Source organism: Bos indicus, chromosome 10, assembly GCF_029378745.1.
Source record: "Bos indicus isolate NIAB-ARS_2022 breed Sahiwal x Tharparkar chromosome 10, NIAB-ARS_B.indTharparkar_mat_pri_1.0, whole genome shotgun sequence".
NCBI lineage: Eukaryota > Metazoa > Chordata > Mammalia > Artiodactyla > Bovidae > Bos > Bos indicus.
In genome coordinates, this window is record NC_091769.1 from 81,194,156 (window position 1) to 81,206,740 (window position 12,585).

The 12,585-nt window shown below is 47.5% G+C and overlaps 1 protein-coding gene across 9 annotated transcripts in view; it reads left to right on the plus strand.

The window, feature by feature from the left end:
* The window catches only part of SUSD6 (sushi domain containing 6), a 95,093-nt gene that overhangs the window by 37,969 nt on the left and 44,539 nt on the right, over positions 1 to 12,585 (plus strand). For 5 of the 9 annotated variants that reach the window (XM_019969121.2, XM_019969123.2, XM_070797772.1 and 2 more), the window contains exon 2: positions 5,116 to 5,320. In XM_019969121.2, the coding sequence (XP_019824680.1) occupies positions 5,200 to 5,320 (121 nt within the window). In that variant the 5' untranslated portion in view covers positions 5,116 to 5,199. Of the gene's footprint in view, positions 1 to 4,675; positions 4,836 to 5,115; positions 5,321 to 12,585 lie in introns of those variants that run through there. The other 4 variants (XM_019969122.2, XM_070797770.1, XM_070797768.1 and 1 more) reach the window with 2 other exon arrangements.

Below are 12,585 nucleotides of genomic sequence, written 5' to 3' on the forward strand. Positions count from 1 at the left end.
GTGGTCTCCTTTTACCACAGGCTGTTGAGGTGGCAGCAAGAATCCCAAGAAGGAGAATCAAAAGGGTGAATGTAGGTTTTTCCATGACTCTTCCCCACCTCATGTTTTGGAAGGGAACGCTGGCTGTTGGAGGAATCAGTGAGTTGTACAAAGAGAAGCATGGATGCGCTCTGGAGGATTCTGTGGCTGAGAGAGGCTTTAGAGCCGTTTCTAGGTGTGAAAACAGAAGCCAGAGAGCGTTCCTGACTAGCAGGCTGGTTGGTGGCAGTTGGTCCTCCAGATCCTTTCCTCTCTCCTCACGTCTGGTTTAGATGCTACATGCCTTGTAAGGATGGGTGTGAGCGCAGGCTTTGGAATTAAGCATGATTAGTTCCCAGTTCCTCTTAATCATAATTTTTCCCAGTTTTTTTTTTCTTTTTTTACTCTGGTAAAACACACATAAAATAAAATTTACTGTCTAAACCATTTTGAAGAGTGGTATTAAGTACATTCATAATGTCAAACAGTCATCACCACTGTCTGTCTCCATAATTCTCTTCATCTGACAAAACCTTAAATAGTAACTCTCAATTCCTTCCTTCCCCCAGACCATGACAACCACCATTCTACTTTCTTTCTCTAAATCATAATTTTTTAATCAGGAGAAGTAGTCACTAAAACATCCCCCTCCCCCCCAAAAAAATACTGAAGTGAAATGAATACTTTTTTTTTTCCCCAAGTTTTCACCTATAGGTTTTTTCTAGGCATAGTAATGAATACTCAATCTTAATTTCTTTTCAGTGTTTTTCTTTTTACTTGGTCTAAAGCCACAATTCAAGGACAGTTTTTTTAAATTCTGCATTCAAAGCAGATCCTTTCTTAAAATGATTAGGTGTAGCGTGACCCTTTCTCTATAATAGCTGAGTTTTCCCATTTTGGGATACTCTGGGACCGTGGGGACTCACTTTTCTCCAAGTTATTTCTAAAGCACTACCCTTGGCTCAGCCTTGCGTGTGAACGTTCCTTGACTCTCCTCTGTTCATCTTTTCTCTCTGCAGAGCCCTAATTTCCATCACCCCATTTGTTCTGCACTTGATCAGGTCTTTGACTCATGGTGGAATTAGTCCCTTGCCCCAGGTAGCTGCTTAACAGTAAGGGAGGAACCACCTGTTTCTTCAAAACAAAACATGAGCTTATATGTATGCATCTTTTCCCCAGTTCCATACTCGCTTCTCCCCATAGTATTGATGAGTTCAGCAGACATTTGCTGCCTGCCTGTCTGGTGCCAGGCCCTGTGACGGCTTTTGAAAATTCCATGTTGAGTAATTCACGGTCCCTGCCTTCAGAAACTTTGAGCCTGGTGAAGTAAGACAGATAAACAGATGTAATCACCTGATAGAGGTAACGTCAGAGTAGGGTGCTCAGGGCACTTGGGGAGTAAGAAGAGGGTTATTTCTACTGGAGGTGGGTGTGACATGTCAGAAAAGAACTCCCCCAGGAGATGACCCTTGTGCTGAGCCCTGCAACCCACTGTATTCCTGGCAGGGAAAATCAGATTTACTGGCGTGTCCATTCATTTGTTGAGAAAGGAGGTGGGTGGCCTATGGGAAGGCCTTGCTGCATTAATTTTATTTTGTATTTTATCTATTTGATTAGGTAATACACAAGGTACAACACTCAAGGCGATGAAAAGGGAATACGTTCAGTGAACAGTGAGCCTTCTGCCCTGTTACCCCTAGATCCCTTCCCTGACAGCACTTGGTAGCTGCCAGTTTCTTGTGCATCAGTTCCAGAGAGAGACTTTCAGTGCATACAAGAGTGTGTGTGTGTGTGTGTGTGTGTGTGTGTGTGTGCGTGCACACGTGTGTATATCTTAAAAACACATGCACACATGCACATGGTTTTCTTCACGTACTAACTTTGGAAGTCATTCCATATTAGTACAGACTGAACTGCCCAGTTCTTTTTAAACCACTGCGTGTATTCTGTTATGTAACTTATTTAACTAGTCCCCTTCAGTCTTGTGCCAGTATAAATAATGCATTGAATATCCTGCATATGTATCATTGCACACAAGTGGTTTCTGAGGACAGATTATAGGAGTAGAATGGATAAGTCAGAGAATATGTGCATTTGGGGGCTAGATATTGTCACATGGTTCTCCAGAGAGCTCTACTTTAATTGTTGTTTAGTTGCTAAGTCGTGTCCAACTCTTTTGTGACCCTATGGACTGTAGCCCATCAGGCTCCTCCGTCCATGGGATTTCCTAGGCAAGAGTCCTGAAGTGGATTGCCATTTTCTCCTCTAGGGGATCTTCTCAGCCCAGGGATTGAACCCAGGTCTCCCTCTTGGCAGACAGATTTTTTCCCACGGAGCCAATGGGGAATCCCCTACATTAATTATAAAATGTTAAATGTAGGATTCTTTACCACTTGGTAACCCTCCCTCATACCAAGTTACCCTCCCACTTGGTAACCAGTCCTCTAAAATCTGTGCCACAGTGATCTTCCTGAAAGAATTTGGTGGTAGAACTTCCCTGTGTATAATCCTTGGAAGCTCCACATGGTCTTCAGTGATAAAGTTTTTATTTTTTAATTTATTTTTATTTATTTGACTGCACCAGGTCTTAGTTGTAGCGTGTGGGATCTAGTTCCCTGACGAGGGATGGATCCAGGCCCCTGCATGGGAGCACAGAGTCATAGCCACTGGACCACCAGGGAAGTCCTGGTCTTCAGGATCGATTTTAAATTTAGCCTAGCACCTGCCTCTAGCGTCTCCTGGGAGTGTAGGGTTCCATTGCTCCCAGCCACTTGTAGTTAATGTGTTCCTTCTCCACTGGACACTTCGTTTAGTAGTCTGTCTAGCATCCCCTCTCCTGGGTAGTCTTTCCTGATTGCCTCCACTCATGCACGGAACAGTGAGCACCACCCTGATCTGGCCTCGTCCATTCTCTGCAGAAGTGCTTCTGCACGTGCTGTCATGTGGCAATAGCAGGTGTCCTTCTCCATGATCCACTTGTTCTTCCCTTGCGGGGTGGTGAGTGCCTGCCCAGGTTACCTGCTGTGGCTGCATGTACAGTGGCAGCACCAGGGATCCATTGCTAACTGGCTGGCGGCCTGGGCATAACCTTTTAACTCTCTGAACCTTAGTTTTGACTTCTTTCAGAAGAGGAGATGAAGCCTGATGACCTCTAAGGTCTCCTCTGATGCTCAGATCTTATTCATAATTATGATAGCAACAGGTGCCATTGTTTACTGAGGACTTGCAAAGTGCCAGGCACTGTTTTGAGCACTTTGTCTGATCCTAAGGTGTTCATTGGTAGGACTGATGTTGAAGCTGAAACTCCGTTACTTTGGCTACCTGATGTGAAGAGCTGACTCATTTGAAAAGACCCTGATGCTGGGAAAGATTGAGGGCAGGAGAAGGGAATGACAGAGGATGAGATGGTTGGATGGCATCACCAACTCAATGCACATGGGTTTGGGTGGACTCCGGGAGTTGGTGATGGACAGGGAAGCCTGGTGTGCTGAGGTTCATGGGGTCGCAAAGAGTCAGACACTACTGAGGGACTGAACTGAACTGAATCCTTACATCAGCCCTATGAAGATGATTGTATGGTTACTCTCTCCATTTTACAGATGAGAAAACTGAGCCTCAGAAAGTAAATTGGCCACAAGTCATAATAGAGGAAAGAGATTTGAATTCTGGCATTCTGACTCTACCATTCTTAGCTACATAACTCTTTTTACACATTTACACACACGTGTTTTGTGTACCCTTTTGGGTCACTAGCAGACTCCATCCCTAGACCTCTCCATGAACCATCCCTGTTGGCCCAAGTTGGAGTCTGGGTAAAAGCTGGGGACAGAGGACTCTACAGTCCCAACCATTGAGGGGTGGTGAGTGAAGACCCAGTGGCTAGCTCTCTTCGTGAGCCCCTTGGTCATGCTCATTGAAGACCCTCATAGTTGCTTTTCCTTTAGACTAAGGCAGTTCATATTGCTGTCTTTAGAAGGTACCTCTCTTTAGAAGGGCTGTGTAGGCCTGAGCAAAGGCTTCATGCATGGATTAAAGTCAGGGCTGGGTGATATCCCTCAGGGACATCCTTTATTATGATTGTAGATGGCAGGCTCGCGTATCTGTTTACATAAACCTGTACTGGAGAAAGAGGTGTGTATGGCGTTTAAGGAGGAAGTGTAACCTTATATTTGGAATATCTTTTATAAACTAGGATAAATGATATCAAATGAGTTAAGTAAAATATAATAGATCTATATCAAAATATATGATCAACCGTTCTGCTTTCCTGAAAGCAAGTGGGAAAAAACCCTTAGAAGTCTTGATCCCTGATTTTTTTTTTTTTTCTTTTTTAAAGATACTGGTTCCTATTCTTCTTTAAGTCTGTGAGCCAAAGTGGATGGTCAGGCTAGTCAACAGTTAAGCCTCGTTCTCCCCTCAGTGTTTGTCCCATAAAGCCAACAGATGCGGCCTCTGGGGGCGCAGGTGTGTTGGGTGAGCCTTGAGTAATTAGTCCATTTTTGAGATTGGTGGTGGGAGCCAGGTCCCCAGGGGCTCCTGCAGCCTCTGGTGGTTGAGCAGGCCCAGCCAGGGGCTCTTGGCGCCGGCTGTGGCGTTCCTTCTCTAGGCGGTGGTTTCTCCCTCTTAGACACGTGTTCTCTCTTTTTTTTCCGGTTAGTTGAACTTGCTCTGAGTCCAGTGGCAAAGGCAGAGGCAAACTCGGGTGCAACACTCTCCACGTGAACAACCATCTCTTTCCTCCTCTCTGCTGGAGCCCCCACGGCAGGCAGGCAGCAGGGCACTTTCTGAAAGCTTTACCCAGCTTGACGGATCCCCAGGTGAGCCGGCTCTGGTCTCCTTGTCTCGTCACAAGGATCTGGCTCCCAGGTGGTAACCACGCCTGTGGCAGCTTACTATGGGCCTTGGCATTTCCCCAGGGAGGAGTTGAAAAGCCACTTACATGCTTGTCTCTTCTCCTGGCAGTAGGGATTCAGTTGCTAGAATTCTTTCAACTTTGTATGTTACCAAGGCTTCCCTTATCATAAAGGAAGGCCTATTATAACTAACATAGGCTAAAGCTTTCACTTATGTCCTTTTTTTTTTTTTTTTTTAAACTAGGTGAATCTACCTGAGGCTGACTTCAGAGTTGTTCCTTCTGGCTTTTACATTTTTCCTTTTAAAAATAACTTGGACGGATAAAAGATGTGCCATGGCAGGATAGCACCAAAGAGCACCTCAGCGTTTGCCGTGGCCTCCGTGGGACATGGAGTGTTCCTTCCCCTGGTGATTCTTAGCACCCTCCTTGGAGACGGACTTGCCTCAGGTAAGCCCCTGCCTGCTGCCTGAGTATGCGAAGGAGAAGACTCAGTACCATTGTTTTCCCAAAGGCTGGGAGAAGAGGATTCTCTGCTTGTGGAGCAGTTAATGGGAGAGCAGAGGGTGGTGGCTTCAGTGCTGGTCCTGCGATACAGCTGAGAGCCAGTCCTGGGGGGCAGGGGTGCTCCAAGGGACCTAGGGAGCCAGCCGGAAGTGGGGGTGTAGGAGCCTACCAGGGGTGACTTAACCATCCCCCTCCCTTAGCCATAGTCACGTATGGGACCGAGGTGTAGGATTCAGAGTGTGATGTGCAGGTAAGGATGCGCACTTTGGAATCCTCTGTGTTCAGGGCCCAGTCCTGCTCTCACTAGTTCTGTGACCCAGAGCGAGTCTCTGCTTCTGTAAGCCTCAGGTCCCTCACCTGTGCTATAATGACAGAGTTGGGTAATAGTGACATGGACCAGGTAGTGCCCAAAGCCTAAAATATTTACACTTTAAGATATTTGGCCCTTTATGGAGGAGGTTTGCCAACTTGCCCCCAGCCCAGAACAAGCGATGCTCACTAAGAATGTGTATGAATGGAGTGGCTGTCAGAGTAAGAAGAAAGAAGGGACTGGGCAGAGCTAGGACGGACCTCAGAGGCTGTGCACTGGCCCAGGGTCGGGCTCACGGCAGCCCTGGGACCAGAGCCCCGCCCAGTGCCTGGCGCACCAGCACGCATGCTCTTCCCCGGCTCCGCTGGGGAGGCGTCCCGGCCTTCCATGGCTGTGTGAGGGCAGAGCTTCTGCCTTCGGCCTCTTTAGCTTCATCGGGCCATCCCTTGTACCCCACCACTTTCTTTTATGGGCTTCCCCCCACCCTCCCATTCCCCACCCCATTTTCCAGCTACCCACACCTTCCCAGCCTTCCATTCAGGGTCTGAAATCAATTATCAGGGACTGATGGTCCCAGACTGGCTGGATAAAGGGATTATTATTCTCCAGTATGGAAAAAATATAAGTCTGTAGTGTGGGCTCAGACCGGGATGGGAAAATTGGCTCTGTTGTTTTCTTTCCCTCCCCATCTGCAAAGAATCCTTCCTCCCCTGCCGTCCCACCGCCTCCGCCCAGTCTTTTTATTCCCCATAAAACCTGTGTACTGGCGTGAGCAGGGTGCAGACAGGGGAACGGGTTTCACCATTACTTCGTTCGAGTGCACCAAGTTGTGATATTTTTTCCTCTCTGGAGTGGTTTCTGGTGGAAGGAGGTGCCCACAGCTTGGCCTGAAACCCAGAGCACACCTGTATGGCCGAGCCTGCATGAGTGGTGTGTCAGGCAAGCTTGCCAAGAAACCAAGACTCTCAGATAATCTGAAGTCGAGGAAAGGCATTCAGGTCAGGAAAGGTCTCTTCCTGCATTTCTTACCTGTTCCTATAGCTGCTCTTAAACACCCATTCCAGAGGCATTATAATGAGATGCTTGTTACCCAGAGAGCTCTAGTAGATATCTTCATGTGTCCTGGCACAAACATGACTGCAAGAGTCTCACTGGGCAGAGGTCAGCAGGCGTCCTCTGGAGGTGATTGGTCTGCATAGTCTCTGGTTGTAAATACCACGAGCATGCCTAGTATTGGTCGTAATTGCTCAGGTTTAGAAGAAAAGCATCATGAAGAGGCACTTGAGAGTTCTGGGGTAAAGCTCTACGTAAAGTGATGTATGTCATGTCCTTAGTTCAGTTTTCTGTCCTGGTTTCTCTTATCTGCAGCCATCGATTTGGAGTTATAATGGAGATAGGGTTACAGAGGATTGGTTCAGCTTGCCCCTTGGTCATATCTTTAGCAGAGATGGAGAGAGTTAATGAAAGTTCCCTTTTTCAGAGTGGCAAAAGGAAGCGTGTCTTACTCTTCATACCTGGGCACAGTCTGCAGGGGAAGACCAGGTCTAAAAAGAAGGCCTGTGCTCATGCTACCCAACTTGCCTTTCTTGGGCTGGAGAGGAATTAGCATCCCCGCTGTGTAGGAGCCTCTCCCAGGTCTCTTTGCTTGTGACTTTAAGAAACTTGCTGTATGTATGACCTCAGGTAAATCACTTGACCTCTTGGTGTCACCTATAAAACGGAAATACAACACTTGAGGATGTTAGGTGGGTGTTGTGTGGACTAATAAAAATGATTGGAAGGCGCTTGACATATAAAGTGCTCTGTGTAATTTTAAATAATAACAACAGCAGATTTGGTATGTGACCTCCTGTTGAGTCACTCTGGGCGGGAGGCTTCATGTGGATGACGTCCTCTTCTGTCTTTAAAAAACAAAACCGGAGAGACTTCCCAGGTGGTCTAATGGTCATGCTCCCAATGCAGGGGGCCTGGGTTCGACCCCTGGTCAGGGAACTAGATCCCGCATGCCACCACTAAAGATTCCTCATGCCACAACTAAGACCTGGAGCAGCCAAATAAAGTAAATAAATATTTAAAAAGCAAAACAAAACTGGAGATGCAGAGTCACTTCTTGGGTTGAGGATAAGGGGTTGGGAGGAAGTGTCAAACCTGACCAGTTAAGGAAGGATTGATTCCGTCCAGAATCCCTTTCGCCTTCCATGTTTGCATAGTTGGATGGTCCCAAGCCAGCTGCCTTGCTGACTTGTATAAAAAGCTTTTAATTTCCATTCTCTCCCTGTTCTGAGCAATTTTATTGAAAAAACTTAGTATTTTGTTTCTGATTTTTTTCCGTTGCTGTGACACTTAATGGCTGTGTTGAAAATCAAACAAGCACCTAAAGCAAGGAAGGCAGAGTGATAAAGCTAGGTGCTTAGTGTTCACTGAAGATGGAAAATGTTGAGAGCTCGACTCTCAGGGGGATGGTGTGGCTTTGGCCCTTAGCATCACTCTGGCAGAGAGATGTTGGCAGGTGGCCCTGGCTCACCTCACCGTCTCCGAAGGGACTTGGAGTCCGAGGTAACACACACTGAGCTGGGAAGAGAGGACAGGTAGGGAAGTGATGTGTACGGAGCATCATTTGCGTGTCAGGCTCCGTGGTATCACGTAAAAGCTCTCAGAATGCCCGTGATCTACATGGTCCTGTAACGTTTTTACAAATGAGAAACCGAGGCCAAGGGAGTTTCGGTAACTTGCACTGCCGAGGGAGTTTCAGTAACTTGCACTGCCGGTAAGCGGCAGACAGTTGTAGGTGGGGAAGCTGGCTGGGATTTGTACCCAGTCTGTCTGACTCTGTTGCCCATGCTCTTGCTGAGAACCACACTACCTCTGCTGAGTGGCCGGCTTCTCTGAGACCTGTTTCTTGTACTGCTCTCTGTTGGAGCGCTCAGATCAGCATCCTTCAGAGGATAACTTTGACAGAGGAAGAGAGACACCATCTGTTTTCCTTTCTGGATGAAAGATGCAGGAGTCATCTCTGGGTTACCCTGTCTGCCTCTGTGGTTGTCTCTGCTCTTTTCTGTAATGACCCGTGGTTGTTTGGGTCCCAGTTCAGGCACAGGGTTTGCCAAGGCAGTTCTATTTTTGGAAAGGAACAATAGGGACCACAGCAAATTGTTTGCTAAATGAAGTTCCCAAAACATCCGCAGAGCATCTTCCTGTCAGCTGCCAACCATGCTGAGGACGTGATGTAATCTCTCCATGGTGTAATTACCTGTGACTATAAAAAGACTTGGGGATTGTGGTAGGAGGCTGGGTGGGTCATTATAGAGCTGGCTGAACCCTGGCATCATGAAAAGATGTTGAGAAATTGCCCTCTGCTTGCTGATTGTTGTGCCATGATTAGAACACCGCCAGTGCATGGTATGAGCTTTGCACTGTGACTTCCGAACAAAACAAGCCACAAGTCTACCAGACTGAACACCTCAGTGACTCTCCTCTGGGTTAAAGCCTCATTAAACACACATTCCACCTCCCAAACAAAGGTGCCCCACTACTCTGGTCCTTAATTACAAGCTTACAGGTTATCCTTACCCACATCTTTCTGTAAAAGAGGGTCACAGGGTGCTAATAAAAAAAAAAAAAACTAGGTGAGTGCTCAGTCTTTAATTGTTCTAGGTAGGTTTGTAGATGAATTCTTTCACCACCTCTCACCGACTGGGAGATTCCTTTCTTCTTCATCACCCCAGCAGCACCTACGAGGGTGTGAGCAGTCCTCCCATTCCAGGTGGCTGATACTGGTGTAGTCAGCTGCCTGGACTGTGGCCAGATCAGGAGTGACCTTGGCCGCCGTGTGTTCAGCTTTGGAGCCTAGAGGAACGGCAGTGTTTAGCGACGACTGTTCCGCAGTGTGCTGTGACTGAGAGGGATGCCTGCTGCTGGGTCTCCCTGCCCTGTTTACCCAGCTCACCTTAAGCCAGCCTACAGTTTGAACTCTCCACGAAGAGGATGAGTACTGCCTCGGTGCCTCACTGCCTGCCTTACCTTGGATAATCTTGCTGACCTCATTGTCGGTATTTCGCTGGAATAGGGAAGACAGTAGATAATCTTACTTCATACAATTGTTGTGAGGATTAAATAAGATGGTACATACGAAGCACTTAGGACATTGATTGGCGTACAGAGAAGTAATTGCCAGGTGTGAGGACCAGACTCTAGCACCAGTTGATACCAGTCTGCACTTTTGACACCACAGCTGATTAGCTCTGTTGGAAGGTGCTCCTTGTTTCTTCCGTGTCTCTTGGATTCTTTTGGATTCAGTTTAGCGCAGCATCCTGAGTATATTTAGACACATACGGATGAGTTCTCCCCAGTTCGCATGCCCCTGATTCTCAAATGCCGCCTGTTGGCATCTCACACGTGAAGCCAAGCAGAAAAGAGCAGCCGTGGCCCTTTGCAGTGCTGGGGCTGAGAGTCAGCTGGGTCATCTCACAGTCAGTCCTTCCCTTCAGTGAGGCTGTCTTGTTGGCATCTCAGAGCCGGGATTCCCTCAAAGCTGCTGGTACTTTTGTTAGGTACATTGTTAGGAATGTCCAGAGGGTTTTTGAAACCTTAACAAAATGAGAATGCTAGAGGTCTGTTCTTTGATTTTTGGACTGTGCTGGGTCGTCGTCGTGGTACGTGGCTTTCTCTAGTTGTGGCCCGCCTTGTTGCTTCTCTTGTTGCGGAGCACAGGCTCTGAGGAGTGCATGAGCTCTCTGGTTGTGGCAGTCAGGTTCAGTTGTGGCTCAGGGGCTTTAGTTGCCCACAGCATGTGGGAATCTTAGTTCCCTGACCAGGGATTGAATCTGTGTCCCTTGAATTACAGGGTGAATTCTCAGCCACTGGACCACCAGGGAAGTCCCCCAAGGGTCTGCTCTTTAAAGAGGTATTTCATCAGCACAGTGATATGAAAGCAGGGTTATATTCTACAGAATTTCTAAACACATCTAGGAGAATACAAGATGGAATTAAAAATTAAGAACTCTCCTCTCGTCTCTCCGTTTTGGTAGTGCTTTTGCCTCCTCCTACTTTCCTTAGCTGTGTTTGACAGCATTCATTTTTGTAAGAGTCTTTGTCCTACCCAGGTTCACTTGTTTCCCTAGAGACAAGGTTTTCCCCCCGTTTTAACTGCTTTAACTTGTTAGCTTTGCCAGTAGCCAAATCTTTTAAAAGTACAACTGTTTAATCATTCAGAATTCTGGGAAGTAGTGCAGAGAAGATAAACAGATTCTCTTCAAGGTTTATTCTTTGCACAGCGTTTTTTCTTCTCAAATTCACAAAAAGTATTTTAGCTGTTTAAGCCAAGGAGGGGAAATGTGTTTCAGGAAGTTATGGCCAAGAACTCCTGCAAGATTGTAAAATAATTTGGCTCTGGCCTTTGTTACTCTGAGTAGCCAGCAAGTGACACTTTATATAATACAAATGTCCTGACTATCAGTTCTTCACATTCAGTAGATACAGGTCTCCCTGGGAGAAGGCGGGACCTGTGTATTTATTATCACTGGCTTGAGTTCCAACAGCTCAGCCTTGTTGACTCTGGCAGTGGGAGGCGTAAGAGAATGTTGTTGGGATTGTCATGCACCAGACAAGGACAAACAGGGCGTGGGCAGCCACCTGTCAATATTTGCCGAGCACCTATCTCGACACTTCGAGGTGCGGGGCCAACAGGAGAGGAGCCTTGGATGTTTCTGCTTCCCAGTTGGTCTCATTACTTTGGAGGCTAGATTGCAGAGGACCCAGTGCAGCCACACTCAGGCTCCTGATGACGATGCATGCTTGCTCCAGATGGCTCACTTATGGCCTATGAAGTTAGCTGGTGACATCAGTGGATTGTGTGGCCCTCTGATTTGTCCCCATCATGCAGTGGAACTTAATCTTAGTTCATGTTCTTTCTTCTTGGCTTTATGAAAGTTTGCACATAAGCTCCTTGAAGTCAGGGACAATGTCCTTTGTACTTTGTTATAACCAGGCCAGGGATCGTCCTGGGGAGGTGGGGGTGGGAGGGGTCACTCCTGGTAGCCCTGTGCAGGGTCATGGTCCGTCCTGTGTGTGAGGACAGGCAGGGCGAGTCCCTGGCCCTGTGAGCAGCAGCAGCCTAATCAATGGTTCCCCGTAAGACTCTCTCCATCCTTCCTGGCAGTGGAGAAGGATGTGGAAGTGTCTTCATGCTTTAGAGGGTGAATGTAGGGGGGTGGGTCTTCTGAGAGGAAGGGAGTGGGGCTGGGCAGGCCGCCCAGACGAGTTCATCATCCAGTGTGTTAAATTTCAGCCTGAGCCAGAGTCTCTGAACCCAGTGAGGGTTCCCTTGGGTGACAAGGAGCAAGGAGAGGTAGGCTTTCATTACATGTGGGAGTGACGTCGTGTGCAGTAATGGATGTGCGAACCGTGCTGGCCCTAAACTTACCCTGACATTGGAGAGGGAGACGGCAGCTGGATGGATTTGGCTTCCCTTCCCCGTCCACAGCTCCCTCTACCTCTGTCCTTAAAGTCGAGGCTGAGGGGACTCCTTATTCCCCTTTCCCTGAGCACTAGAACCTTCAAGCCTGTCTTTACACTGTTCTTTCAGTGGCTAGATTTCCTGTAGCTAGAAGCCCGCTGTCTCCCCTCCCTCCCCTTCTCCCTTCACTTCATCCTTTAAGATGCAGTTCAAAGTCAGCTCCTCTGAGACAGCACCCATCCCCTTACTACTAGAATAAATAAGGTCTGAGGGAAGGAGAGTTAGGCTACATGTGTATTTGCTGAATGGTATAAGCAGGAGCTCTTGGTCTCAGCCCTTTCTCTTTGGAGAATGTCAGAGAGTTTTCCCTATGAACAGGATTCCGATTACGAGGGTCTTGACCATCTTTGATTATTGAAGGGACTAGACAGCTCATTAAGGCTT